The sequence below is a fragment of the Globicephala melas genome, chromosome 10, assembly GCF_963455315.2.
Source record: "Globicephala melas chromosome 10, mGloMel1.2, whole genome shotgun sequence".
NCBI lineage: Eukaryota > Metazoa > Chordata > Mammalia > Artiodactyla > Delphinidae > Globicephala > Globicephala melas.
Genome location: NC_083323.1, coordinates 26,607,328 through 26,632,482, shown reverse-complemented (window position 1 = coordinate 26,632,482; position 25,155 = coordinate 26,607,328). Strand labels below are relative to the sequence as shown.

At 39.3% G+C, this 25,155-nt stretch overlaps 1 protein-coding gene and 1 long non-coding RNA gene across 5 annotated transcripts in view; one reads left to right on the top strand and one right to left on the bottom strand.

Annotated features, from left to right (window-relative positions):
- Positions 1-25,155, top strand: part of CRADD (CASP2 and RIPK1 domain containing adaptor with death domain) — a 204,276-nt gene that overhangs the window by 45,004 nt on the left and 134,117 nt on the right. Inside the window, exon 3 of one of the 4 annotated variants that reach the window (XM_060306416.1) lies at positions 5,168-5,235. The exons of the other annotated variants lie outside the window; for them this stretch is intronic. Within the exon in view, the coding sequence (XP_060162399.1) occupies positions 5,168-5,205 (38 nt within the window). The 3' untranslated portion in view covers positions 5,206-5,235. The remainder of the gene's footprint in view (positions 1-5,167; positions 5,236-25,155) is intronic. 4 annotated transcript variants of the gene reach the window in all.
- LOC138842841 (uncharacterized) lies at positions 945-17,895 on the bottom strand. Its single transcript, XR_011377770.1, has 3 exons — positions 17,617-17,895; positions 10,850-10,879; positions 945-1,230 (listed from the first exon to the last, which is right to left on the bottom strand). It is a non-coding gene; the product is annotated as an uncharacterized lncRNA (long non-coding RNA).

Genomic DNA, 25,155 nt, shown 5'->3' with positions numbered 1-25,155 from the left:
TCTGTTGAAGTGATCATATTTTTGTCAATTGGGCTACCTAAAAAATATTATTGGGGCTTCCCTGGTGGCACAGTGGTTGAGAGTCCGCCTGCCGATGCAGGGGACACGGGTTCGTGCCCCGGTCCGGGAAGATCCCACATGCCGCGGAGTGGCTGGGCCCGTGAGCCATGGCCGCTGAGCCTGCACATCCGAAGCCTGTGCTCCACAACAGGAGAGGCCACAGCGGTGAGAGGCCCGTGTACCGCAAAAAAAAAAAAAAAATATTAAGAGTAATTGCACCTCATTTTTCTTTTTAAAAATGTGGCTGCTTAGGTCACTAGAAAATTTAAAATTGTGTGTGTGGCTTGCATTGTTGGATGGTGCTGCAGTAAACCTGTTGCCTCTCCCAGGAGGAGAGGTGAAGGAATTGGTGAACATCACTGTGCAGGTGGGGTGATATGACAGCTACCTTCCACCATTTGGATGGCTCTCATTCATAAAAGAGATTCTCTCTGTTGTGTATTTCTCAGAAGGTGGAAGGAAGACAAATGGTAGAAATGTCAGGGTAATATAAGAAACACCTTTCTAAAACAGTTGTCCAGATATGGTTATGGGCTCTTTCTAGAGGTAGTGAATCCCTCATCATTATGCATAACTCAAGCAGAGGCTAGATAGCTGCTTAATAGGTTATTTGGAGAGAGCTCAGGTGGTTAAAATGAATTCCCCTTCCAATCCTGAGATTCTGATCCTGAAATAAAATCAGGCAGAGGGCTGGTTTTTACAGAAATATAAAATAGATGGGTTCTGTGGACAGGAGAAGAAAACAAAATTTACTTCACTCTTTGTTTCCTTTTCCTTTAAACTTTCATATGAATGTTTTTTAGGAGCTTTGAGGAGCTTTGCGTTCTTGGTTACAGACAACCGTTTGGTTCTCTAAGCCTGGTGCATCTGGTGAGCAGTGTGCATTGGTTAGGAATGTGCTTGCCAACAAGTCAAGCAAACAAACAAAATCCACCAAACTGACAATGGCAAAATAAGTAGAAACTTATTTCAATCATGTAACAGGAAGTCTGGAGGTCAGCTGCTTCTGGCATCGGTTCGTTGGCTCAAAGGCGTCAGGACAAGTGTCTCTGTTCTTCTCTTGGCTTTTGTTTTCCTTCTGGTAGCAAGATGGCTGCAACTACCAACAGTGCATCTGTAAGGCTGGAAGGTAGGGGAAGGAGTAGCTCCTGATGCGTCTGTCCGTTTTATCTGGAAAAGCAATAGTCTTTTCAGAAATTGCCAGCACACTTCCCTCTTTGTTTCAATGGCTAAAAGAGTCATATGGCCACGCCGCTCCCAAATCTGATTCAGGTGCTTTGGGGTCAAGAGGGAAGGACCATCATCCAGTGGCCACTGATGATTTTTGCCTGGGTCGAGTTTTATTCACCATCTCCTTTTTAGAGATGAGAAAACTGAGGACCAGAGACGTTCATGCCTTTGAACTTGTAGGATAGGACTAAGAGTTCTTACTTTGCCCCTTCTACCTCACTAACTTCGTTAGCAAGGACAGCATATTCCCCCCAAATGATAGGGCATGTTGGATATAATTGCCACTATCTTGGATCTTTTTAATGTAGGTTTAGACATTTTGTCTTTCTACGAAAGAATTTTGAGTAGGTGAATGTAACGTGTACAGTAAGGAACAGCCTTATAGTTTTTACGTTTGTCTCCCCATTAATTTGTTGAATTTCCCTATCAGTGTTCCCTGTGCTTCTCTTTTTAAACCAGTGGCCCATTATGAGTACGAGTGGAATAATATATGTGTAAGAATAAAACAATTTTAAGCCACCATGATTACTGGCAGTGTTCAGCTGAGTATCTGATTGTCACCAGCAGCTATACATACTCCTTGGATATGCAGTTGCATATTCTCAAACCGTTCTGCTTGGAAGGAAAAAAATATTATTGATGGATTAAAAAAATAAAAATTGAACCAGATTCCACTACCTCCTTTAAAGACTCAAGTCCCCCCCACCGCCTGCCTCCTTTCCTGCCCCATTGCTCCTAGCAAAATCCCTTGTGAACTACTTTGGGAAATGATGGTGGTGGCAGTGGTGCGTTGGTATTTGTGAGAGCAAGAAAATGAGAGGTTGGAAATATATAAGAAAATCAAGTTTTGCTGAAGAGGAGAATTGACCTGTGGAGTATTGTAAGGCAAAATGAGGTTGGTGTGTAATAATGGAAAGAATTTGATATATGAAATAGGGTCCATTGTGGGTTGAGAAGCTGGGGACATTTACTTTGACCATTTAGAGGGCAGAGAATTTGATAGGAAACTAGCTAGTTGTGGAATGCTTCCTCTGTCTATACATTATATATAACTCTCTCTTAATCCTTAAAAACCTCTCTCTATGAGGAAGGTATTTCCCGCATTTTGCAGGGGAGGAAGCTCAGAGAGATGAACTTTTCCAGGGTTTGAAAGCTAATACATCATGGTGTTGTTATTTAAACCCAAGGCTGACTCCAAGACCTGTGACTCTCCTACTGAGTTAGTCTGAATGTTTGCAAAATCTGCAGCTCTGATTGTTTTTGCGGTTAATGTTCTTGAACTGGCAACAAGTAAATAGTTTAGCTATTCGATGACTCTCTCAACTTTTTGGGTTTATTCATTTGAGACCATGTATTATTTATTTGGAGCAATGTATTTTTACATTTAACTACATATTTGACTTTTCTCAGGTCTTACTTTTTGTATTAGTGAACCAAGCTTTACTAGTACTCTTTTTTGGAGGGATACCTCTCTTATCAGGCAAAAATCTTATTCAGATAAACAAATACATGCCATGACAATAAAGAACTACAAGTTATTATTTTTCCCCATTCTTTTCTGCTGTGCATCTTACCAGGTAGAAGTTTAATTTTCATAGCAGGAAAGAACAAGTGAATTGTGGCATTTGAGATTAGACTGATAAGACAGTGAGTGACCTACAGCAGAGTAGTTAACAGAAAGGAACAGAATTGTTGCTGAAGACAGAGGAAGGTCTATTGTAACTGGAAGAGTCATCTTTGGCATTTGGCCATCTCAGTTGCATGATAACGCGAAGAAGCAGGAACCTTGGAATTGCTCTTCTTTATATTCCATTCCTGGATAATTACCAACCATACTCAGATCTTGAAAGATCCTTTTATTTTGTGATTGCATCTTTCAGCAACAACTCTTATTATCCTATTATGCAATTTGTCTCATTTAAGATGCTCAGGTGGGAAAACTTTCAGCCTCAGCATCTATAAAGATCACTATGATTGAGCATTTTGTGGCACTTTCACTCACTTTGCTGTTGAGCAAGCAGGATTCAAGGCAGGTGAATTCTTTCCAGATGTGCTTTTGAATAACTGGACAGATCCCTGGGGTCTCTTCAGGATAACCCAAGTGACTGTGTATTCTTGCCCCCTTTGTCCACACATACCTTCCTGTGGTCACTCTGCAGAGGGCTCTGTAGTTGTGGGATGATTCCACAGCTCATACTGAATCCAGGAGGACAGGTAGATAGTCCTCCAAGCAGTGGATCCCCAAGCTTTCCTAGGTCTGCTTCTTTGGGTACCAGAACCCATCCCTCTCCAGGAGACACGCAGCAGTTTTGCTTTCATTTGCTTTGGCACCATTTTAGGCATGAAACGGAACCGTTTTCTCCCAGAACATATAATGTCCCTGTGTAGAAGTGAGTGATAGCAGTGAGGAGTCTAGAGCCAGGCCTGTTAGTAACTAATGCTGAATGACTCAACCTGACACTGATGGCCATCTCCTGAGGTTACTGAGGAGGGGAGGTATGGGAAGTGTGGTTCCTTTACCCACTGTGCCCAGCCCCCAACTCAGCGATGGGCTGCCAGGAGGGCTGAGCCAGTGGGAGAAGCCAGCACGTGGACAGGGTTTGCTGACGTGTCCTGATGTGGAAGACAGGGCACACCCAGCTCTGTATTGATGGCAGGCATTAGGTCTGAAGGACTGAATGCAGCTTCTAGATGTGCCTCCTCCTTGCCAGGCATGTTCAGGGGAGAAACTGGGACCCACCTTAGGGGTTGGCGTCAGCTCTTTATGAAGCTTTTCCTGACAATACTCTGTATTCCTGGAGGAGGACTTTGTGTTGTTCTCATGGGCTTGCCTCTAACACAGAACTTACGATGCTGTGTTATGCTTGTCTGTTTCCTTTTTTATCTCCCTAGACTGTGAACCCTTGAAGATAGGGATAGTATATCTTATCACTGTTTTAATTCTCAGTGCTTAGGTCATATTATGTGTTCACTAAATGTTTGTTAAATAAATGAAATAGTAACATTCAGCCCCTTTATTCTGCATGGTACTCCATCCTGTCCAAGGACAGAATTTTATCAGAAATTATATTGATTATCCTCAGTTGGTACTCAGACTAATGAAATACAGTAGCATAGATATGAGTAGAGCTGAAAAATAAAGGTGATTATAAAATACATAGAAATAAACTTAGTAAGAATTGGGCACAATTTATGAGAAAAAGACTTCCAAACTTAGCTGAGGCATATAAAAGAACACTTGAATAAATAAACATATCATGTATATTGGTGAGAAGAGTAATTATAGTAAATGTATCAATATCATTTTTGTCCACATTAGTCTAAAATTTAATGCTATTCCAATAGAACTTGCAATGGGATGATTATTCTGTGGAACTTGATAAGTCCAGAATAATATTGTTTGAGACTAATGAAGAATGAAAAACAGGGGAGAGTTCATCTCATCACATATTAAGACATTGTAAAATATAGTAAATAAAAACAAAATAGCATATAAGATAGAAGGCAGTATAACCTGGATTCCAAAACTTGATGAAGACATTATAAGGAAAAAATATGGACTTCATTAACATAGATGTAAAAATCCTTAACAAAATAATAAGTTGAATCTAGCAAAATGAAAAAAGATAATGCATTATTACCAAATGAAGTTTATCTCAGAAGCTCAAGGTCAGTTTACCGTTTGAAAGCCATGTAATTTATCATGTTAACAGAATAAAAGAGAATTTAGAATTAGTCTAAAAACAGACTTGAGTATACATATGGAAACCTGGTACAAATCTACAATCCCTTATTTGAAACATTTGGGGCCAAACATGTTTCAGAATTTAGGGTTTTTAACAACATCTCATAGTCAAATTTGTGTTTGTTTCCACAGCAAAACTGATTAATAGTGACACTAAATGGAATAAATAAAGGCCAGAAATAGCATCAACATTACCTCAGGTAAGGCTTTGCTACCACATAATTTTGGCACCAAACTTTAGAAAACACAAACAGAAAGTTCTTTGTTTTCAAGAGCTTTATGATTTCAGAATCTCAGGGAAGGAATTATCAGCTTTTTAACATAAAGTTGGCACATTTCAAATCAGAGATGAAAGGACTTCTGAAGGGTGTTGGGATTACATACTAGTCATTTAAGAGAAAAAGAAATAAAGTTAAATCCCTGCTTTATAGCAAAATTAATTTTTTTGGCTATGCCACACAGCTTGTGGGATCTTAGTTCCCCAACCAGGGATTGAACCCAGGTCCTCAGCAGTGAAAGTGCAGAGTCCTAACCACTGGACTGCCAGGGAATTCCCAATGATTTATAGAGATTTTACTGTTAAAAAATTAAAGAATCTATAAAAGTGATAGAATAAACTATATACCCAGTCTTTATTTATAATCTTGTGATAGTGGAGATCTTCGTAAGCATTACACCAATGGTAGAAACTAAAGAATTAAAAAATAAAGAAGAAAAAGAAAAGAGAGATTAAACTATGTAAAAATTAACTTCTGTGCAACAAAGAACTCCATAATAAAGTTAAAAATGAATACCAACACGGGAAAAATGTTGGCATCATATATAATAGCAGCCAAAGAGTTATTACCCATAATTTATAACAAGCTCTTACAGATTAATAAACAAAAGATGAATTCTCCAGCACAGAAAAGGACCAATTATATGAAAAGGCAGTTTGCAAGAGAAGAAATACAAATGGCTGCCAATATTCTACCAGTACTCAGACAACAACTAGGACTACTACAGCTTCTGTAGCTACTGCAGCAGCTACAACCAGCCGCTACCATTTACTGAGTGTTTATTGTGCACCAGGGACTGGGCTAAGGGCTTTACACATAATGCTTAAGAAAATACTGAGACAGGTGTAATTATTTACCCTTTGCAATGAGGAGTACACGATATAGTGAGTCGAGGCAGCTTGTCCTAGGTCACACGTTTAGCAGGGCTTTTGTAATTCAGAACTGTTTGCCTCCAAAGCGCTTGCTTTTCAGTAGACACTGACTTACTGCCTCCATATATCAATGTACTTATGAAAAGAAAATCAAATGAAAGCAGCCTGAAGTTACCATTTGTTTTGTCTATCAGATTGGCAATGATTTGAAAAGAATACTCATTGCCAGGGAAGGTCAGGATGTGGAGAAGCCTGGTGGGAGTATCAATTGGCATGATCCTTCTGGAAGGCAGTTAGGCAATATGTATCAAAAGCCACATCCTTTGACATAGTGTTTCTACTTCTAGGAATTTATCTGAAAGGACTAATTTGACAAGTACTCGTATGTACAAGGATATTCAATTCAATATTGTTTATAAAACCACAAGGTTGAAGGAAACTTACTTGTCCTTCAATGAAAGATTGGTTAAATCAGTTAGGGGAGAATTGATGATATAAAGCTATATTTATTAAATTTTGAACATTGTCCTATTCAAATTTATTATTGGATGGAAAAATAAAACAAAACAAAGCAGGTTGCAAAACAGTCCATGTGGTGCAACCCTATATTTGAGAAACTCAAATTGTTTATATATGCATGTATGCCAAGAAAAAAGTCTGGGACGTGGTGTTGACAGTGGTGTAATTATAAGTGATTTATTTTCTTTATATGTTTCTGCAATGTTTATTGATTTATTTTTTGCTGTTACACATATACTCTGATTTTTAAAAAGTACTTAAAAATACATATAATTTCCCCGTACTGATGGAACATCCCAACTTGAAGATTAAGCACAAAGTTCTGGGGATCTAATCCAGGTCTGTAAATTTACTTTACTTTTGTTAGGGGGTATTTAGGTACTTTCCATACTTACATTTTACTCTTTGAAAGTTGACACGGGCATGAGTTTACCCATACACATGATTTCCCACATGTTTTTCAAAGAATTGCCAGATTTCTTTTTCACTGATTGTGTTTAAAGTCATAGTTTGCCAGCTCTTTGGTTTACAAAAGCCAGTCGGTGTGAAATTGATGTGAATAAACTTTTTAATAGATATAAGGAAGTCCTATTCATGTTTGCCCAATCAGTAGATCAAGGTCAGATTTCGTTATTGGGCTGACACCTTCTTAATAACAAGTGGAGGTTTTAAAAGTAGGCTTAACAAATGTAGCTGAGGAATCCTGCCCAAGGGAAAGGTTTAGAAAAGTATTTTTTCTGATAGGGAGGCGGCCATGTTGGGAATATCTTAAAAGGCTTGATATAACCTAGAATATACTATGAAACTGTGAAAACTAATATATGGCACATGAGCAATTTGCACAGTGCTTTTCAACATCTTTCTAGCCACTCAGCATTGTTTAGTGATGAGAATTGTGGACTAAGGAGTGTACATTTTGGTGGTTTTTGAAGATTTGGATATAGGGATTTGAGTTCCACTTGATTGAACTGGCAGTTTAAGAAACAGATTTTTAAATTGCTTACCGAATGAAAAAGGAAAACACTTGTAGTGAAAATGCTGGTTGTAGATAGTTCTAAAGGCCATTTGGGGCAACAGAACGAGGTGACAATCACCGAGAAAGTGGTTAGTAATGGGCTCTTAGAGATAGTGTCTTAATGCAGTTGTTATTTTAAATTATCTTTAAAGTGGTTTATTGACCCTGTTTTTCTGTTTTGACATTCTCTTTCAAAGGTATATAAGTTACACCGATACTATTTGAATAGTGCAACTCTTATGTAGCAGTTAAAGAGGGTGCATTTTGGAGTCAGGCGGACCTGTGTTAAAATCCAAACTCTCCTGCATAGTAGTGTTTTGACCTTTGGCAAGTTACCCAGTCTCTCTAGGTCTCTCTCAGTTTCTTCATCTCAAAAATACCAACCTTACAGGGCTGTTGAGAAGATTAAGTGAGATAATTTTTATAAAGAGCTTAATAGCATCTGACACAAGTACATGCTTAGGTTGCTTTAATGATTATGTATAGTTCAATCTTATTTAGAATATTTTTATAATAATATGTAGTATAATGGAAAGAATGTATGTTGTACTGTCTAATGAACCCACATTTGAACCCTGGCTGTGCCCCTTAATAACCCCATAATCTTGGGCAAGTCACTTATGTGCTGAGCCCGAATTTTCTCCTCCATGAAACGGGGTCCTCCATAATGCTTACTTTGTCAGATGTTGTGAGGATTAGAGATGATAGGCCAAGTGTCAAACTCTGTGTTTGGAGCAAAGTAGGTATTCAGTGAATGGTAACTATTGTCATTGCTATGGAAGCTAATAAATATCAAAGAACCTCTTAAGGGCTTTTTATATTTTCCCTCTTTGTTTTTTACCTTTAGTTTCAATTCTTTAAGAAACTGGGTACACATAGCCAGGACTATGCAATATAAGAAAAGCTAAAGAAGTTATATAGAATTGATCATGTACTACATTCGGTAAACCAAAAGAGTAAGAGTCTGAAGTGATGGACTGTATTAATAGAGAAGGATGTGTACATAGTGCCTGGCCTTGGGGCCCTTGTCAGGGACTGGTCTCTCAGGAAGAAGCAGCATGAAGGGCAGTGGTTTCATTTCTCATAGTCGCCCCCTGTCACTTACTACACTGAGGACGTGTATGTCATGGGCTTCGGATCCTGTGCTGGCTGACCAACTGGCCAGTCCTCTAGAACAGCTGCTGGAGGTGCCTGGTGCACTGGCACTGAGGGCAGGCCCGGCTGGCTGGCAAGCACTTGTGATGTTATGCTAATGAGTCCTTCTGTGGAGGCTGTCCTCCCAGGTGGGCTTTGTCCACACACGGTCCATCTTGCTTCATATTTGCATGGTATGGTGCTTGTTGTATCCATTTGTCTGCCTGTCCTCCTGCCCTCCCTCCCATCCTTCTTTCCATCCATTCATCCTTCCTTCCATCCATCCATCCATCCATCCATCCTCTAAGTGCTAGCTATAGCAGTGAAAAACAGATAAAATCCTTGCCTCAAGGATCTTACATTTTAGAGATTCAAAGCATATTTATTTATTTATTTACTTGTTTATTTATTTTAGGCTGCGTTGGGTCTTCGTTGCTGTGCGCAGGCTTTCTCTAGTTGCAGCAAGCAGGAACGGGGGCTACATTTTGTTGCGGTGTGCGGGCTTCTCATTGCGGGGGCTTCTCATTACAGAGGCTTCTCACTGCAGAGCATGGGCTCTAGGCGCGCAGGCTTCAGTAGTTGTGGCTCACGGGCTCTAGAGCGCAGGCTCAGTAGTTGTGGCGCACGGGCTTAGTTGCTCCGCGGCATGTGGGATCTTCCCGGACCAGGGCTCGAACCCGTGTCCCCTGCATTGGCAGGTAGATTCTTAACCACTGCGCCACCAGGGAAGCCCCTCAAAGCATTTTGAAATGTCAAATGTAGTATCTCATTTGCTTTTTACAGTGAATATGTGAGTTTTGAACTTTTTAGTACTTTTATTTGATAGATGAGGAAGTGGAGATATTTAGAGATTAAATGGCCTACCCGGGATAATAGTACTATGAGTAGAACCCCTTAGTTTTCATTCATGGTTTAGCACCCTTTCTCCTATGACGCTATGCTTTCTATTCTAAATATGTTTTCCTTTATCAGAGCACTTTTTCATACTGTTTTCTTCTTGATATATCAGTCACAGGTAGCCAAGGGAATTTGAGTTCAGTGGACAAGCTTTAACCTTTCAGTCTGTTCCTTTTGTTCTTAGGGTGAGATCTGAATCCAAACTGTCGTCTACAATGCCCTGAAGCATCTGGCTATGCCACCTTCCCAGCTTGTCTTGGGACACTTACCCTCTTATAACCTGCCTTCTTTCCTCACCTCAGAAGCATTGTGTTCTTTCCAACTTCAGGCCTTTGCATATTTTGTTCCCTCTGCTTGGAATGCTTCTCTCTGTTCCCCCTCCTGTCCCTCCATGCCCACCTTCATGGAGTTTCACTCAACTCATAGATCTCAGCTTTAATGCCACTTCTGCGGGGAGGCCTTCCTCATCCCCCAGCCAAAGGTCAGGTCCCTGTGCCATACATACTTTCTCACAGCATCCTGTGGTTTTTCTTCGTAACAAGCCTATCACAATCCATGGATTTGTTTGCTGCCTTCCTCCCGTCTTGGAATGGTTAGAAGATAAGCTCTATGAGGGCAGGAGCTCTGGTTATCTTGTTTCCACTACTGTTTCCCCAGCTAGCACTGGGCCTTATATTAGATGCTCCAAAAATATGGAATGGAGAGTGCCTGGAGCAAATTTATGGTTTGTTCAATTTCACATCCCTCTGGAATCTGATTCTAACAATGAAGGCAGTTTATGAAACGGTGTAGGTTACTCATGTTTCATTAACGTTTAAATAAGGAATGGGAAAGCAACTACTAAGGTTTGGAAAGTTAGTAAAGTGGCAGCAAAAAGTGACAAAGGGGAGAAACAAAACTCCATACAGAGCCTGGGGGAAAAGAGAATAAAACAAGTTATTTGTTTTTGTGTCCCTTTCCCACTAAACTTTGAGCAATTTGAAGTCAAGCACCAGAACTTGTTTATGTTTTATATTCTGAAAGGAAGTACAGTGCCTGGCTCATAGTAGCTCTTGAATAAATGTTGAATGAATGAATGAATGAATGATATACTTCTTACCTTTGAAGCTGCCTTCTTGTGTTCTTAATGCTGAAATTAGAAATAGGAACAGTATGATTTATAGAAAGAATACTGGATTTAGAACCAGATAGATACAGGTTTAAAACCACATTGAGAATGGGAATAAGTATGCCTACCAAGTGGGCTTATTGGGAGGGTGGTGTATAAAGTGACTGGCACATGTAAGAGGTCCTCGAGAGATCTTAGCTCCCCTTTTCTGCCTCTCTCCCTTTGATCTAGTCCCAGAAAAACTTTTGAGGATTATGGTACCTAAATTGTTAAAATAAATAAAGAGAACTTCAAAGAAAATCATGCCACTGGAGCTATGACATGAATCAGTACGTGGCACTCACATTTATCAGAGCAAGCATGACGCTAGATGCTTAAACAGCAATGCAGGACGTTGTGTAGGAATTGGAGAATAGTGTTCTTATTATTCTTGTCTGTGGTCAGCCTGTTACTAGAAAAAGAAACCAAAATGATTTCTAAGGTCCTTAGGTTCAAACCTTTCTGTTTTGACCTCCGTCATTTATGTTTTTCCCATCTTTACTTACAAACATCACCTAACCCCAGCTCTTCCTCAGATTCTTTCTTCTAATAGTTTTATTTTGTTCTCCACAGTAAATTCTCTCTTTTATTTCCATCAATGGCATTTCAAATACTTTTGATGGGTGGATGGAAGGTGTGTTAAATTTAGATAGATCCACCAATTTCCTTGAGTTCCACACTGATTTCTTTTAGGATGTGACTAGGTAGCCCGATTATTCTCCCGTACCCCAGCTCCCATCCCCATCTAATTATGATACAGAGGACAGAGAAGTGTGACCAGTTTTTCTTTTTCCTCTGAGGATAGAGCAAGAACAAATGGTTTCAGACTACAGCAGGACAGAGTTTGGATCAACCAGCAGGATGTATATGAGCCTTGCACTAGGCTCATTATGTTTAAAAGCTAGAAGTCATTTTACAGCCACATCAGGTTAGTTCTCGTTTATAGCACCTGTTTTTTTTCATGCAAAATATGCAAGGCTCTGGAGATACAAAAACAATTAGTTCCTCGAGGAGTTTGAGTCCAGCAGGGGAGACAGATGCATGAACAGACATGGTGCTCTCTGATAGAGGCAGTGCAGGTACGTATACAAGTGACACAGGAGGCAGAGATGGACTCAGATGTGGGACAGGTGAGGAGTGGTGGCATAGGCCGCCTGCTGAAGAGTAGAGCTCACTGTGTGGACGGGGTTGGAGAGGCTGTTCTAACTAGAGGAAAAAGCGCGTGGAGAGACACAGAGACATGTACTAGCATGGCGGGTGCAGGGAACTCCAAGTAATTAGATATTGTTTGATTGTCAAGTACGAAGGCTGTTGTGAAGTCTGGCAATGCCAAGGTAGGTTATAGAATTTCTTTCTTTGAAATCTTAAAAATCAAAATGAAGCACTTATGTCTGCTTAGGATGGTTTGGGTAGTATTTTTGCCAGAGGTAGAGGCATATACTGTATGTGTCAGAGAAAGGTCAATGACTATTTCTGTAAATGTTGAAGTTGTATTAAATAATTTAAGAGAAAGGACTCAAACTTTGCACTTTACTGTATTTGCTATTCTGGGATGTACAGTTTTCAAGTCACTTAACTAAGGCACTCTGTTTTGTGGAACTCTTCTCCCTCTTCATGAAACAAATGCATTCATAAAAAGCAGTAGAAATTCAGTGTCCCCCTTTCTCCATTGGAGGGGTGTTTTCTTTTGGAGCAGAGGTAGTTCCCAGGGAATCAGTGTAAGAGTCAGAAAAAAAATGGAGGGTGGCCTCTCCTGGGCCACTCTTGGCTGCCTGGGAGTGAAATGGAACCTCGGATATTGTGTACCTTTAAATCGTCCATGTTGCCTGTTTCACGGCCTCCCCAGGCCAAGGAACTGGCTAGTCAGTTTCTAGTTCTCAGAACTGGAGCAGGACTGCTGTGCTTGCAGTTGCATGCTTTTTATGGAACAGGGAATGTTGTTTAGGGAATTTAGGCAGCTGGAACCTGCCACATTAGCAATTTGGACTAAGGAAAAATTTCAGAGTGAGAAAATACAGCTTATTATATAATTTCACTTGGGTATTTAGGAGGCTGAGAGGGGAGATGAGAGTATTATGAAGGCAAGTAGGAGAGTTTCATAAACAGCTCCCTCCCTCTCTATTCCTTTTTACTGTAAGAGCTGGATTTAAATAGGGTGATCACGTGGCCCATTTTGAAAAGGGCAGTCATGTTCTTCTGCTGTTTCTTAGCTGTTTTGTCAGTTGGAGCAAAACAACAGCGCTGCTCACTTTTTGCAGGGTTAGAGGAAAAAGGAAGGGCTGGCAGAAGAATGGGGTGGGAAGCTAGAGGAGAGAGGAGAGGCCAAGAGTGTCAGACTGTGGGGACGAGGACCTGAAGGAGGCCACTTTGGCCTCAGGGATGGGGCCTGGAACTCTGCCTTTTTGAAGCCTGTTGACGATCTCATCCTAATTTAGCCTTTTGTGGAATCTTCCATGAGATGTGGTTGCCAACTTCAGCCTTCCTAGAGAATAGAGCCTGCTGAATCTGTTATGAAGTCTACCCAGAAGAGTTGGCAAAGCAGGCCCCCTCCTTAGAACCAGGATAACACTGACAGAAGGTGAAAGTCCGCTCCTCCTTTAAGAAAACACAGTCAGTGCCTCACACCTGTTTCACCGCACTGCACAAAAGAAAAAAAAAAAACCACCGGCCCTCAGCAAAAACTAAAACTGACGTCACTGTAACCTTTGGTTATTCTTTTTTTGTGCGTAAAGTGTCAACCTCTTGTTTTATCTTGTAAACAATGGAAATCTTATTTCTTTCCAGAAAATTACAAAAGGTAACAGGGACCAGATTCAAACAGAATAAAAATCATAAGTAACCCAGAGAGTCTGGCTTAAAAAAAGAAAAAAAGGAAAAAGAAAGAAAAAAGAACGTGTCCTCTCGGCCTTAAAACTTGTCTTAAAGGGAAATCATTTAGGTTCCTGGTGGCTTCTTTCTTCATCATACTAACTTCTGTTAGCAAAGTGTGATTTTGAAAGGATGCAGGGAGCTTGGGAAAAGAGAGCTTTATATATTTTTTGTTTTTCCCTTTCTTCTCCCAGCAAAATACAAAGGTATCTGACCGTAGAGATGCTTAAACTGAGCTATTCTGATTGACAATGGTCAGGACATGGAAGTGTGGTGCCCCGGGATGGGCAGCTGCCCGGATAAAGGACCTGGCTGGCTGTATTTTCCACCTCTCTCTCCTACACCCAAACGGGGAGATTTGAGCAGTGGTTAATGTAGCCTCTTCTCCTTTTAAAAAAATGCGTCCCCTGCTCATTTCCAACACAGATTTGAGGTTGTTACTCGCTTATCTTAACAGAACATGTGTCTTGAAAGTATTATTTAATATAGAATATAATGTTATTTAGATCTTATTAAATTATCCTGTTTTTAGGGTATGCCAATGGACTAAATTTGTCTGAAGTACTGAGATTTAGATTATCTAACTTTTATTGGCATTGGAGGATTTCTGTAAAAAAAAAAGCTGTTGAGATTAAATATCAATATCATATAAATCTTTCTAGGAAAATATAATCGAAAGCATCAGGGCTCCTACAGTTGGTGGTTTCTGTTATCTTGGTTCACAGAGCTATGACAATGTCATTGAATTTCAAGAATTCAAAAAGATAAAAATAAAACTCATAGTTTTGAGATGGAGAAAGAGAAAGATCCTGGAAGTTGTCTTCGTTTTTAAAATAGTCATTCTCACCTTAAAAGTACAAAAACTATTTTTCATTTATTAAGAAAAAACCCTGCCAGCTTATACTCCTGAATTAATGCAAAGACCAGTATTTTATAAATAAACGCTACTAATAATTGTGGAGGCTACTGTTGACAACTCTGCTTTTGATTTATTGCAAATATGCCTTCAATTTTCTTCCTCATTACCAACGACCTTCTTTAATTATAATAGGACTTTCATACAATATTTGTATTGTTTATTTTGAAGCATCTAACTTTAAAAGAAGTTTACTGATTTTTATGGCAAAAAATACAAATGTTTTTATTTTAGGATACAGACCATAAACTAAAACGTTACTGGGGGAGTTTGGCCAAAGATACAAAAATATATGGGAGGAAAAGTATACTTGCCTAATACTGTGCACATTTTTACAACAGAGCAAATGACATCTGGATTTAGAGTTTTAACTAGTAGTAACCTCATTTGTTTAGTAATGACTTTTAAAATAGAAAAAGAAAAATCTGCCGAAGCAGACCAGGCACTTACTAGATATTGAACTTGGATGAGCTGAAGTTAGTGAAGCAGGGTAATTAGAATAACTTTATCAACATCTAAATATTTCTCCTTTTCTTTAACATTTCAATTAAGTGTGAAGAAGTCCCAGAAATGAGATACCCATTAGCTACATGAAAGGAATTCTGAGGATTATAAGCTAGCCACACTTTTCTATGGCATGAATACTGCTTTTTTCTTTCTTTCTTTTTTTTTAAAAATAATTTGGAGGGGATTTTAAAATTTGTTAAGCTTCCCTAACGCTGTGGTTTACCACAGGTTTTGCTTTTAATAAGAAAAAAGAAAAACTTTTAAAAGAAGCTATCTGAATCAATTCATTTTTGTTTGTAGTCAGTCATTTTTGTTTGTTACTGTGATTAAAAATAAGTGGACTATATTTCTGTGAAAACCACGTTCTTAACGTCAGTACCTACCTAGAAAATATAGGAGTCATACTTGATCATTCCTAATCATTTTGAAATTCTCTGGTCATTTTTTTTAGGGCCAGCATTGACTAATAATAATTGTGTGGCTCGTTATTTATTCTTGTCAGAGTAGTTTAGTTATTTTTGTATAACTATAGTTTTTTCAAACTAGTTGGAAATGATTCTACTTGTGATTATCAAAGTATGTACATTTGGTAATTTTGTTGTATAAAATACTTAATACCTGTTCAAATCTGTTTGAGTTTCGGTTTTAAAACAGCTCTGTAGTTTGGTGAGTCCTGCAAAGATTCCGGCTTTCTCCGTGGCCTGCCAGCCAAATAATTTTTGCAGCATTTTCCTTTGCTTTCTTATAAACATTTAAAAAATTTCCTTGCTTTTTCGTAAGTTCAACGGTTACGTTAGAAAGCACTGAAGTTGCTATGAAATTGCCCTTTAGTTTTTCATATATTAGGGAGGAATGATAGATTTTTGCATATCCCCTGTAAGTTGTTAAAACAAATACTGAGGGCTGCTATTCTCATGGAGCTGTATACTTGCCCTATTACAGATGAAATGATTACGCCTGACTGTATTGCTTTAAAATGAGTTTTGTTGCTTTCACGCTTAGGCAAAGATATTTAAATTTATTTTTGTTCAGTGTATCATGTAATATACTTCTCCCCCGTCTTGTGCTCCCAAATTTGGGATAAGCATTGAATCCTTTTTGGGCTGCAGGTTGCTGTCTGATTTACTAGAAAGCGTGATGCGTGTAAAATAGTGGCTAATGATTATGGAGTCCCACCTTAAAGGTTATCAAGAGAAAAAGTTAAAATATCAAGGAAGGTGCTACTACAGTCAAAACCTTATTTCCTCTGTAAAACCGTGGTATCTCATAGGAAGCCTTGGATCTTATTCTCAGCTACCAAAAATGTTTAAATATGAAAGTAAAGATGACACGAGACTGTAGTACATTGTTCTTAAGGCCCACTGTTCTCAAGGTGCATGGTTATTAATCTTGGTTTGAATGTATAAATTATATAAGATTAATTTGCAGATAGGGTCGATGGAGGTTAGTACATGGGGTTTTAGAATGAGGAAGCTGATAAGGTATTACTCATCAGCCTTTCTGCTTCCGTTTTTGACGCTTTGGAAATGCTGTTAGTTTTACTTTTCTGTGTTCTTAAAGCTGTGGTCAAAGTAAGTAGGCTCAGAGATAAAACTTACATTATTTTCTCCTTTGTAAAATAAGGGGGCTGGACCGTGCTCTTTCTAGGCAGTTTCCAGAGATGTGAATCTCTGGATTCTGAACTCTCACTACTCTTTCGGAGCTCTACCTTTCTACTCTGCACGCCCTGCTTTTTGTTATCTGATTTGCAAGTCAATGTTATGGAAAGTCTCTATTGTAATGCAGACAGCCTCAGCTTCAGGTCCCAGCTGATATCAACAACCCAAACCCGCTATTCAAACCACCTCGGAAAGAAAAATCGTTTTAAAAGATGGCAAACTTTGCTTTCATGTTCACCCAAAACGAAGTTCTCGAGCAGCATCTGGCTGTGCAGAGTAATCCAATCTATTTTAACGCAAAGATTTTCCAAGAAGGCAGGAAACAGTCAAGGGGAAGGCTTTCAGGCATCTGCTGTTTCGTTTCCAGATCCCTTGTGTTAATTTAATGTTTCTAGGGAACCAGGCTCTTTCTTTTTTCTCAGAATCCCTTCTCTAGGAACTGGTGAGTGCGGTGGCGCTGTGCGAATAGCAGATAAAGCAGAGAGCTTGGCTGGGGCGCTCCGCGGTCCTTTGCAGCCTGGTCATCCCGCCACCCCGGGGGCGCCCTGGGTGTGATCTGCGGGTGACTCGGCAGTTTCCCTCCGTTCCTTGCATCTTACGCAAAGGCGGCGCCCGGAGTGACAGAGGTATACTTGAAAGACGTGTTTACTTGCATTTGCCCAATTTGGCCTTAGTGAAAGGTAGCTAGGAAGCGACTGGCTCTTCCTCGCTCTACCAAAACCAGGGAAACTCAGCCAATCTCCAGGAAACAAACCAAACCAAACACAAACCTGAGTGAAGTGTGAATCTTGCATTAAACACTTGGATTTGTGTTCGTGAAGAGAATCCCGGGAAAATTGGCGTTCCTTTCAACAGCCTGCTGCCCATCCTCGGTAAATTAGCAATCACAGGTTGCCGGGAAATTTCTTGTCCTTGTGTGATGAGCAGGTTCGGCAGATTTTGTTTTGAAGGGGCAGACTGTGCTAGTGGAGTCAGGTGTTTGTGCGGCGCCAGAATATTAACACCTTGTGTTCCGGGGCCCTTATCTTCCGGGCAGGGACTCTTTCCCATTCTCGTCTCCCACTTCAGAACCAGAAGGATGCATCCAAACGTCGCCTTTGAAAAGGAATTCTGTAGAATCAAAAACAAAAAAAGGCTGTCCTTCAAAATAGTTTCGTTTTTGGATATTCGTATCTGCCTAGAAACTTAGAATGCTAGTAATTCATGTTGCTGTGAGAATTGCCCTGGTACCTAATGTTACAGTTTAATGTGTTCACATGTAACTTACCTAGTACTCCGATAATGCCAGTATTCGTATAGCAGCCAATCTAACTGTGTTACTAAGTTGTTGGAATCACAGAATTTGAGTTCGAATGGAGTGTAGAGGTCATTTAGGCCAATTTTTAAATGGAATTGTAAGAATCTCTTTTATAACATTTCTGACCACTTTTTGAGGCATTCCATTCTGTGGCTGGAGAGCTGTAATTATTAAAATGTTATTCCTTTTATTAAATTGAATTCTCTCCTTGGTTCTTGTTCTCCTTTAAATAATAAAAGCCTAAACACCTTTTTTTCATATATTTTAGTGAGTGTGGTATATACTTGAAGATCATGATAAGACAAGAGATTAGCTTCATAGTAATGATAACCACATTTTGGGCTCCAAATTCTTGCTTTGTGCCTTATGAATCTTCTTTTGAACTGCTTAGAAACAACGGCAGAACTTCCCATTTCAAGGTAGTACTTGAGATTAAGCAATAAAATGATATATTGGCAACAGTTTTCATTTTAAAAATCCCTTTGATTTGATACTTATATCCTAATTTTCTGTTATGGTCGTTTTTGGTTTACTTTTAGTTTTCTATGGAATGTTCTGTGCTTTAGCCGAAATCATTAAATAAAGATAAATAAGTTTACTAGACTCAGAAATGTGCATCTTTTGGCTCTTTTTTGCTTTACCTCTGTATTAGTTTTCTATTGCTGCTATAACAAATCACCACAAAGTTAGTAGCTTACAACAAAACCCATTTATTATCTCACCTTCCTATGGGTCTGAGCTTTGGGCACAGTATGGCTCTTCTGGGTTCTCTGTTCATGTCCTCACAAGGCCCCATGTCAAGATATCAGCAGGTCTGGACTCTTACCTGTAGGTTCTGGGGGAGAATTCAGTTCCATGTGGTTGTAGGACTGATGTCCCATTTCCTTGCTAGCTGGTCTTCCTCAGCTCCACATTCCTTAACTCATACTCCACCACCCCCCATCTTCAGAGTCAATAATAGTGTGTGGAATCCTTTTGCTTTGAATATCTCTGCCTTCCCCTTCTGTTTCGTTCGTATGCTTTTAAAGGACTCATGCAATTCCATTGGGCCCACCTGGATAAAGCCAAATGATTAGTAACCTTAATTACCCAGCAAATTCTTTTCACAGCAGTACCTGACTTAGTGCTTGATTTATGACTATGGGGATGGGAATCTTGGGGGCACATCTTTAGAATTCTGCTTACCATATCCTTCTAGGTACAGCTTTCCTGGGATGGTTATAGTCATAATCCAACATTTTAAAGAGATTTTAAGCATCTTAATTCTCAAAATTTTGCAAAGTGAAATTAGACCTGAAAAAGTCAGGTAGCGTTAAATATTACTTACAAAGAATTTTTAGAGGTTTAATGAAACAATAAATGAGTTTTTTAAAAAAATTCAAACTTCTATGTTGCAAAACCTTTCCCAATCTTCTTGTTTTGGGCATTGTATTAAGATAGCATCAGATAGAAGTCAGTTTGTAGTACCAATACTATATATACTACTAATAATTGCATTTAAGAAAGATTGGTTTTCCTCTGCAGTCTCATTTCAGCCTTGGAGAGTTTTTGATATATTCAAATAGAATTCTACTAGAATCCAATTTTGGCTAAGAAACCGGGTCCCATGACCTAGCTGCCACTTACTCATACCTAAAATGTGCTTGAATATGCAACTTCCTAATTGTAGGGCACATGTAAACCCCCTCCTCACTTTTTGTAGAGCTGCGTAGTTCTTACAGCTTGGGGTCAGGGGAGTGCAGGCTTACATTATGCATCCTAATTTACTATTTATGAATCCTGATTACCATTCGTTATTTAAATTCTAATTTTTCCTTTCAGAGGTTTTAACTAGACAACTGTTCAGAAGTACGGATTATACATGGGGAAATTCTAGTGCTTTGGAGCTACTGAAAAGAAAAGACTGATCATCAGATGCAGCAGTAAAACAGAAAGTGTTGGCTCTTGGGGAGTTTTGTGAATACGCTTTAGGACTTTGTCACCTTCTTCCAGCAACTCCAGCAAGTAGGGGGCCTGGTGCAAGAAGTGGCGATCTCCCAGTTTCAGGCTCAGACGTGGTGCTGTGAGACATAACTGATGGTCTGGAGATACAGGGCAGAGGGATAGGCAGCACGTATGCTGAGACTTGAAACTCGTGCCTCCTTAGCCCTCGGGGTGAGGTGATGATCAAATCACAACCACACATCTCGGGTGACTATATATTTGAAACACGCAATTTAGCTAAGGTGCTTCTTTTGCTTTCCCTGATTTATGATTATTTTCATGTAATGAATGATGGTCATGGGCATTCTGATATAGAAGGTTTTAATTAGGGCTCAGGATCTGTGCAATTAATCAAGCAAAATGATTTAGAGTTCTGTTATTACTGAAGTCTTTTCAGCTGGAATTAAGTGGATCCACACCAGTGCATTATTAAGCATACAGTTACTTATTGGTTTATTTATCTGGACTCCACCTTATTATAAAAAGATTTTGAGGAAATTTACACATACATACATACCCACCACCACCACCACATAAAATAAGTAGATGAAGAAATTAGGCAAAAGGAAAATAAAATTAGGAGAAAAATAACAAGGCTGCTTTGGGTAGGTTTAATGCAAAGAAAATATAGTATAAAATTCTATACAGGTGCTAGAACTAGGCTATAAATTTGGCTCTGATTTTTTTTCTAGCAGCCAAAACAAAATGGCAGCAAAGTAATCAGCTATAGGATTCATCACATTCATAAAATGATTATAAGAAGATTGGAATTTTCCTTTGAATTCATCTTGTGTTGAAAGGGACATTTTATGCTTTCCTTCTGCTAGAAAGGTTAGCTTTGAATTGCAATTAAACTTATAAAAACATAATTTTGGCAGAAATAAGAATGAACAGAATGGCAGAATGGGAGCAGTTAGCAGGATTTCTAGTATTCCCTCTCTTTTTCTTGGTTCATGTTCTAATGTTCCAGTGCTCTCCTCAGTGCACAGAGAGGTCCAAGAAGATTAGCCGTTCTTTTTGGAAGCTGAAGACTTCCCTGAAGATTCTGTGAGAATGGGAAGCAGAATCTGATTTTTTTTTTTTTCAGAATGGAAACCTTTTATCATGAAGAATTTTTTCTTTATTGTATACTTTTATATAGTTTCCAACCCATGAATTAGTGGTGTTCCAAAAGTTCATTTTTAAGTTGCTTGTTTGAAATTAAGAATATATTTTCCCAAAGAAATGATGTTGTCTGCGACCTAATTTCAGACTTGCAATGAACCCAGGGTTCAAGGAGGTTAAATCTGAATAAATACAGGTCTTCAATTCTGTATTCAAAACCTTTGAGGCCAGATTTGCTGACTTTGAGTTTTGTTTTGTTTTGTATTTTGAGAAGGATAATATTGTGCGTATACCCGTTATTACGTCGCACTGCAGTGTGGTCTGGAGCAGGATCCTATAATCAAACACATTAATACTTCTGCAGTGAAACTGATGAATATTCACACTCAGTGGGATAAATAAAAACTATAAATAGCCTCATGTCAGTTCAGGTCGGGTTTTGTCTCCAAATGAATTCAGGCCAAATGAGTTCAGGTCAGGTCAGGTTTTGCTGCCAAATGAGTTATGAAAAAACTTCTGGTTTTCAGAGCGTTTTGGATTTCAGATTAGTGTATCTCTATTATACATTTTTTTAATAAAAAAGCCACTGGTATTATAAACTCTAACCACAATGTAATGTTCTTTTATGGAAAAATGTGTTGAATTCCAATTAGGAAAACCAGAAAGCCATCACTATATTGCAGCCGTACAGCAAGAATGAAGTGTTTCCATTAGGCAGGACTCAGAGCAGAAATGCCCTCCTATGTAACCCAGGAGAGGGCACTTGTCAGGCAGCTGCTAGTGAAGGTTCAAGATCAAGGGCAGGGGACTGGTAAGAAGTATGAGAGAAGGGAGGTGGGAGAACAAGGTGGGACTTCCCCTTCTATTATTCATTTCTCCCCCCCCCCTTTAACTCTTCCTTTCCTGTTAATGCAGGGAGCCCGACAGTGATATGAGGCGTGGCATTTCCCTCCCCTCCACTCCCACCCTGTCCCCAAAACTGCCTATAAAGACACCAAATGGTGTCAGAAATAATAAAGCTTCTAAAGGTAGTTAAACTTATGTGTAGATCTTGCCTCTGCCACCCTCTAGCTGTGTGACCTTAGGTGGTTTGCTCAACTTGTGAAATAAAAAAAAGAAAAAATCCGATCTGCTTCCTAGGGTGGTTGAGAAGACATTAGGTTCTGAAGTCAGTGTGCTGTTATGTGCAAGTGCCTCACACAGAATGGAGCTCAATAAACGGTGGCATCCTTCACCGTTGTGGTACCCTCACATATCTTCTGGTAATTCTTTCCTTCTCCCCCTGAACATTGGCTGAGAAGCAGGGAGCCAGGACCCAGTGGAGATGCAGTGTATCTGTGAGCAGGAGGGGACAAGCTTCTCAGGTGATGAGTATGGCGGTTGTGATGGAGAAGTGCTCTGCAAAGGCACGAAGGCCCCAAAGTGTAGGCATTTGTATCTGGCTCAACCAAGGCATCCAGTCCCTCTTTAGGGTCTGATCTAGGCTTGGCAAACCCTCAGACTTGGAAGTTTCTGGAAGAAAAAATCATCTGCAGGCTCTTGTGGGAGTTAGGCTGGAACCAGTTATCTTTGGAGTTTACCTGAAAGCTGTTTGCAGCCATGAGGGTTGATATTGCCCCATGGGCCAGGCTCAACAGGAGTAGAAATAAGACTTTCAAGAAGCCACTAGAAATTTCACAGCTATTCTAGGGCTTTGACACAGGCACTGCTTGGTGGCACTCTAGCTCTTCATATTGATTACATGAATTCTTTCAATGATATTATGTGCTTAGTTAATGCCAGGTACTGTTCTGGGTATATAATGGTTAATGACATAGGCAAGATCCCTGCTGTCATGGAAACAGATGAGGGTACTGTGTTAGCAAAGAGTAAGACGTGAGTGGGTGGGTGGGTGAGTTGGGGTGGTTAGGGAAGGTCTGTTTGAGGAGGTGACATTGAAGCTGAGACCTGAAGGATGGGTTGGAGGTAGCCATGCCAGGAGCATCCTCGATAGAGGGCCAGCAAGTTCAAAGGTCCTAAGATGGGGAGGAGCTGGTGTGTCCTAGGACCTTTCAGAAGCCGGGTTGGAGCTTCATGAGCAAAGGGGCAAGGATCCGGGGTAGAGGGAAAGGCAGGCTGGGCTAGACCTTGCTGAACCTTGTATGCTCTGTACAGCAATATGAATTTCATTCAGAGAACAGGAAACCCCTGAAGGTTTTTAAGCAGGGGAGGAACATGGTTTGCATAAGTTCACTTGGCCTCTCAAGTGCATGTCATGCGATATTAAAAACTAGGCTAGGCTCCTTTGGGAATATTCCAGTGTTTCCCTTGTTTTTAACTCAAATGTGAAAACTTTGAAGTCACTTGTTTCTCTTTAGTTTTTAGGTTTTCTCTTCAAATCCAATTAACTGTCATCATATATTTAGCTTTTTGGTTAAAGAATGCATAAGCGGTCACCTCTGTAATATTGAGCAAGTCTCCTGTTACCTGGTTTTTGTTTCCTACTATGGCTTTTGTGTGTTTATCTTCCAGCATACCCATCCTTTGCTGCCAGCATTGACATGCTTTCTCTTTTAATCCTTTCTGTTTTCCTCCCTTCGTTTTGCAGTTGTGATAGACTTTTTGTGTTTGTCCATTTCTTGCAGGACTGTTGAGGCATTCTCTCTTGGCTATACTGATTTCCTTTAAAGCACTCTATTCAATATAACAAACCTAACACAGCTTCTTGTACGTAGTAGGTACTCAGTAAAGTTTTGTTATGTGAATGAATAAACAGCAAGATCTGCTGGGCTTTTGTGATGAACCTGAAGATGAATAGGTCCTGTTTATGCCCTTAAGCAGGCCACTTCAGGATCTAAAGTCAGTGTTTGTCATAGGACACTAATAAAGGGACGTAAGTACAGTGTGGAAAGGAACTTTGGAGGATGAATTTGACCCTGAACCTCAGATCCAGCCTCTGTTCTGACTTTTTATTTAGGTGGATTTTTCAGGGAGAGAAGTATAGTCGTTATTATTATGGACAACTGAATCAGGATTTTATGGACATTAAGAAAAATGTTCTGAAATTTGGTAATAAGATGTTAAGACGGAGATACAGCCTTTCAGAGTCATTGTCTAATAAGACCTAAGAGTCATCTGATTCTCTAGAGAATGTAACTTTGTTTTACTTACTATTTGCTATTAATTAGTCCTCAGACTCTATTAAAGTTAGAACTTACAGAAAATTGTTATGATGCAAATGACTTCTTGCAAGTAGAGAAGATAACCCCAAAGGTTATATTTTATTGCCCTATAGAATATTAACTAGTGTTGTATGTAATTTAGCAATCTTGTTCCAGTATTCTTTTTTTTTAATTTACTGTATCAGTTTCTTTACCACCTTGCTATTTTCCTCATTATGAGTTACGTAAGTCTTTGACATATGTATATTGTATACATATACATATGTATATTTGTATATGTATAATATACTCACTGTATATTTGTATGTGAATTATATTCCTAACCTTTTAAAAACTGTATTTTGACATTCATACTCAGTAAAGTCCTTAGACATGAATGTGCAAGTCACTATCCAAATTTCCTCATTTTATGCTACCATGTAATTCCTGAGTGGAAACATCATGGATGTCACAATAAAGGGCCTTATAGTATGAGGTAGAGGTAAAAATTTTACTTACAGAAAACCTGTACTTTTAGAGGGCATCTGTCCCTGTACTATTTACCATGCTCTTTCTTGTATGGTGGCAAAAGTAAATAAGTAAACTTGAGAAACATTCCACAAATACAAATCTTGCTTTTTTTTTTGCTTTAAAAAAAAGCATGAACATCATTATAGGAAAAAGTAGATTCTGAAATTTTTTAAAAAAATTATTGTTTTTATTTATTTATTTTTGGCTGTGTTGGGTCTTCATTGCTGCGCGCGGGCTTTCTCTAGTTGCAGCGA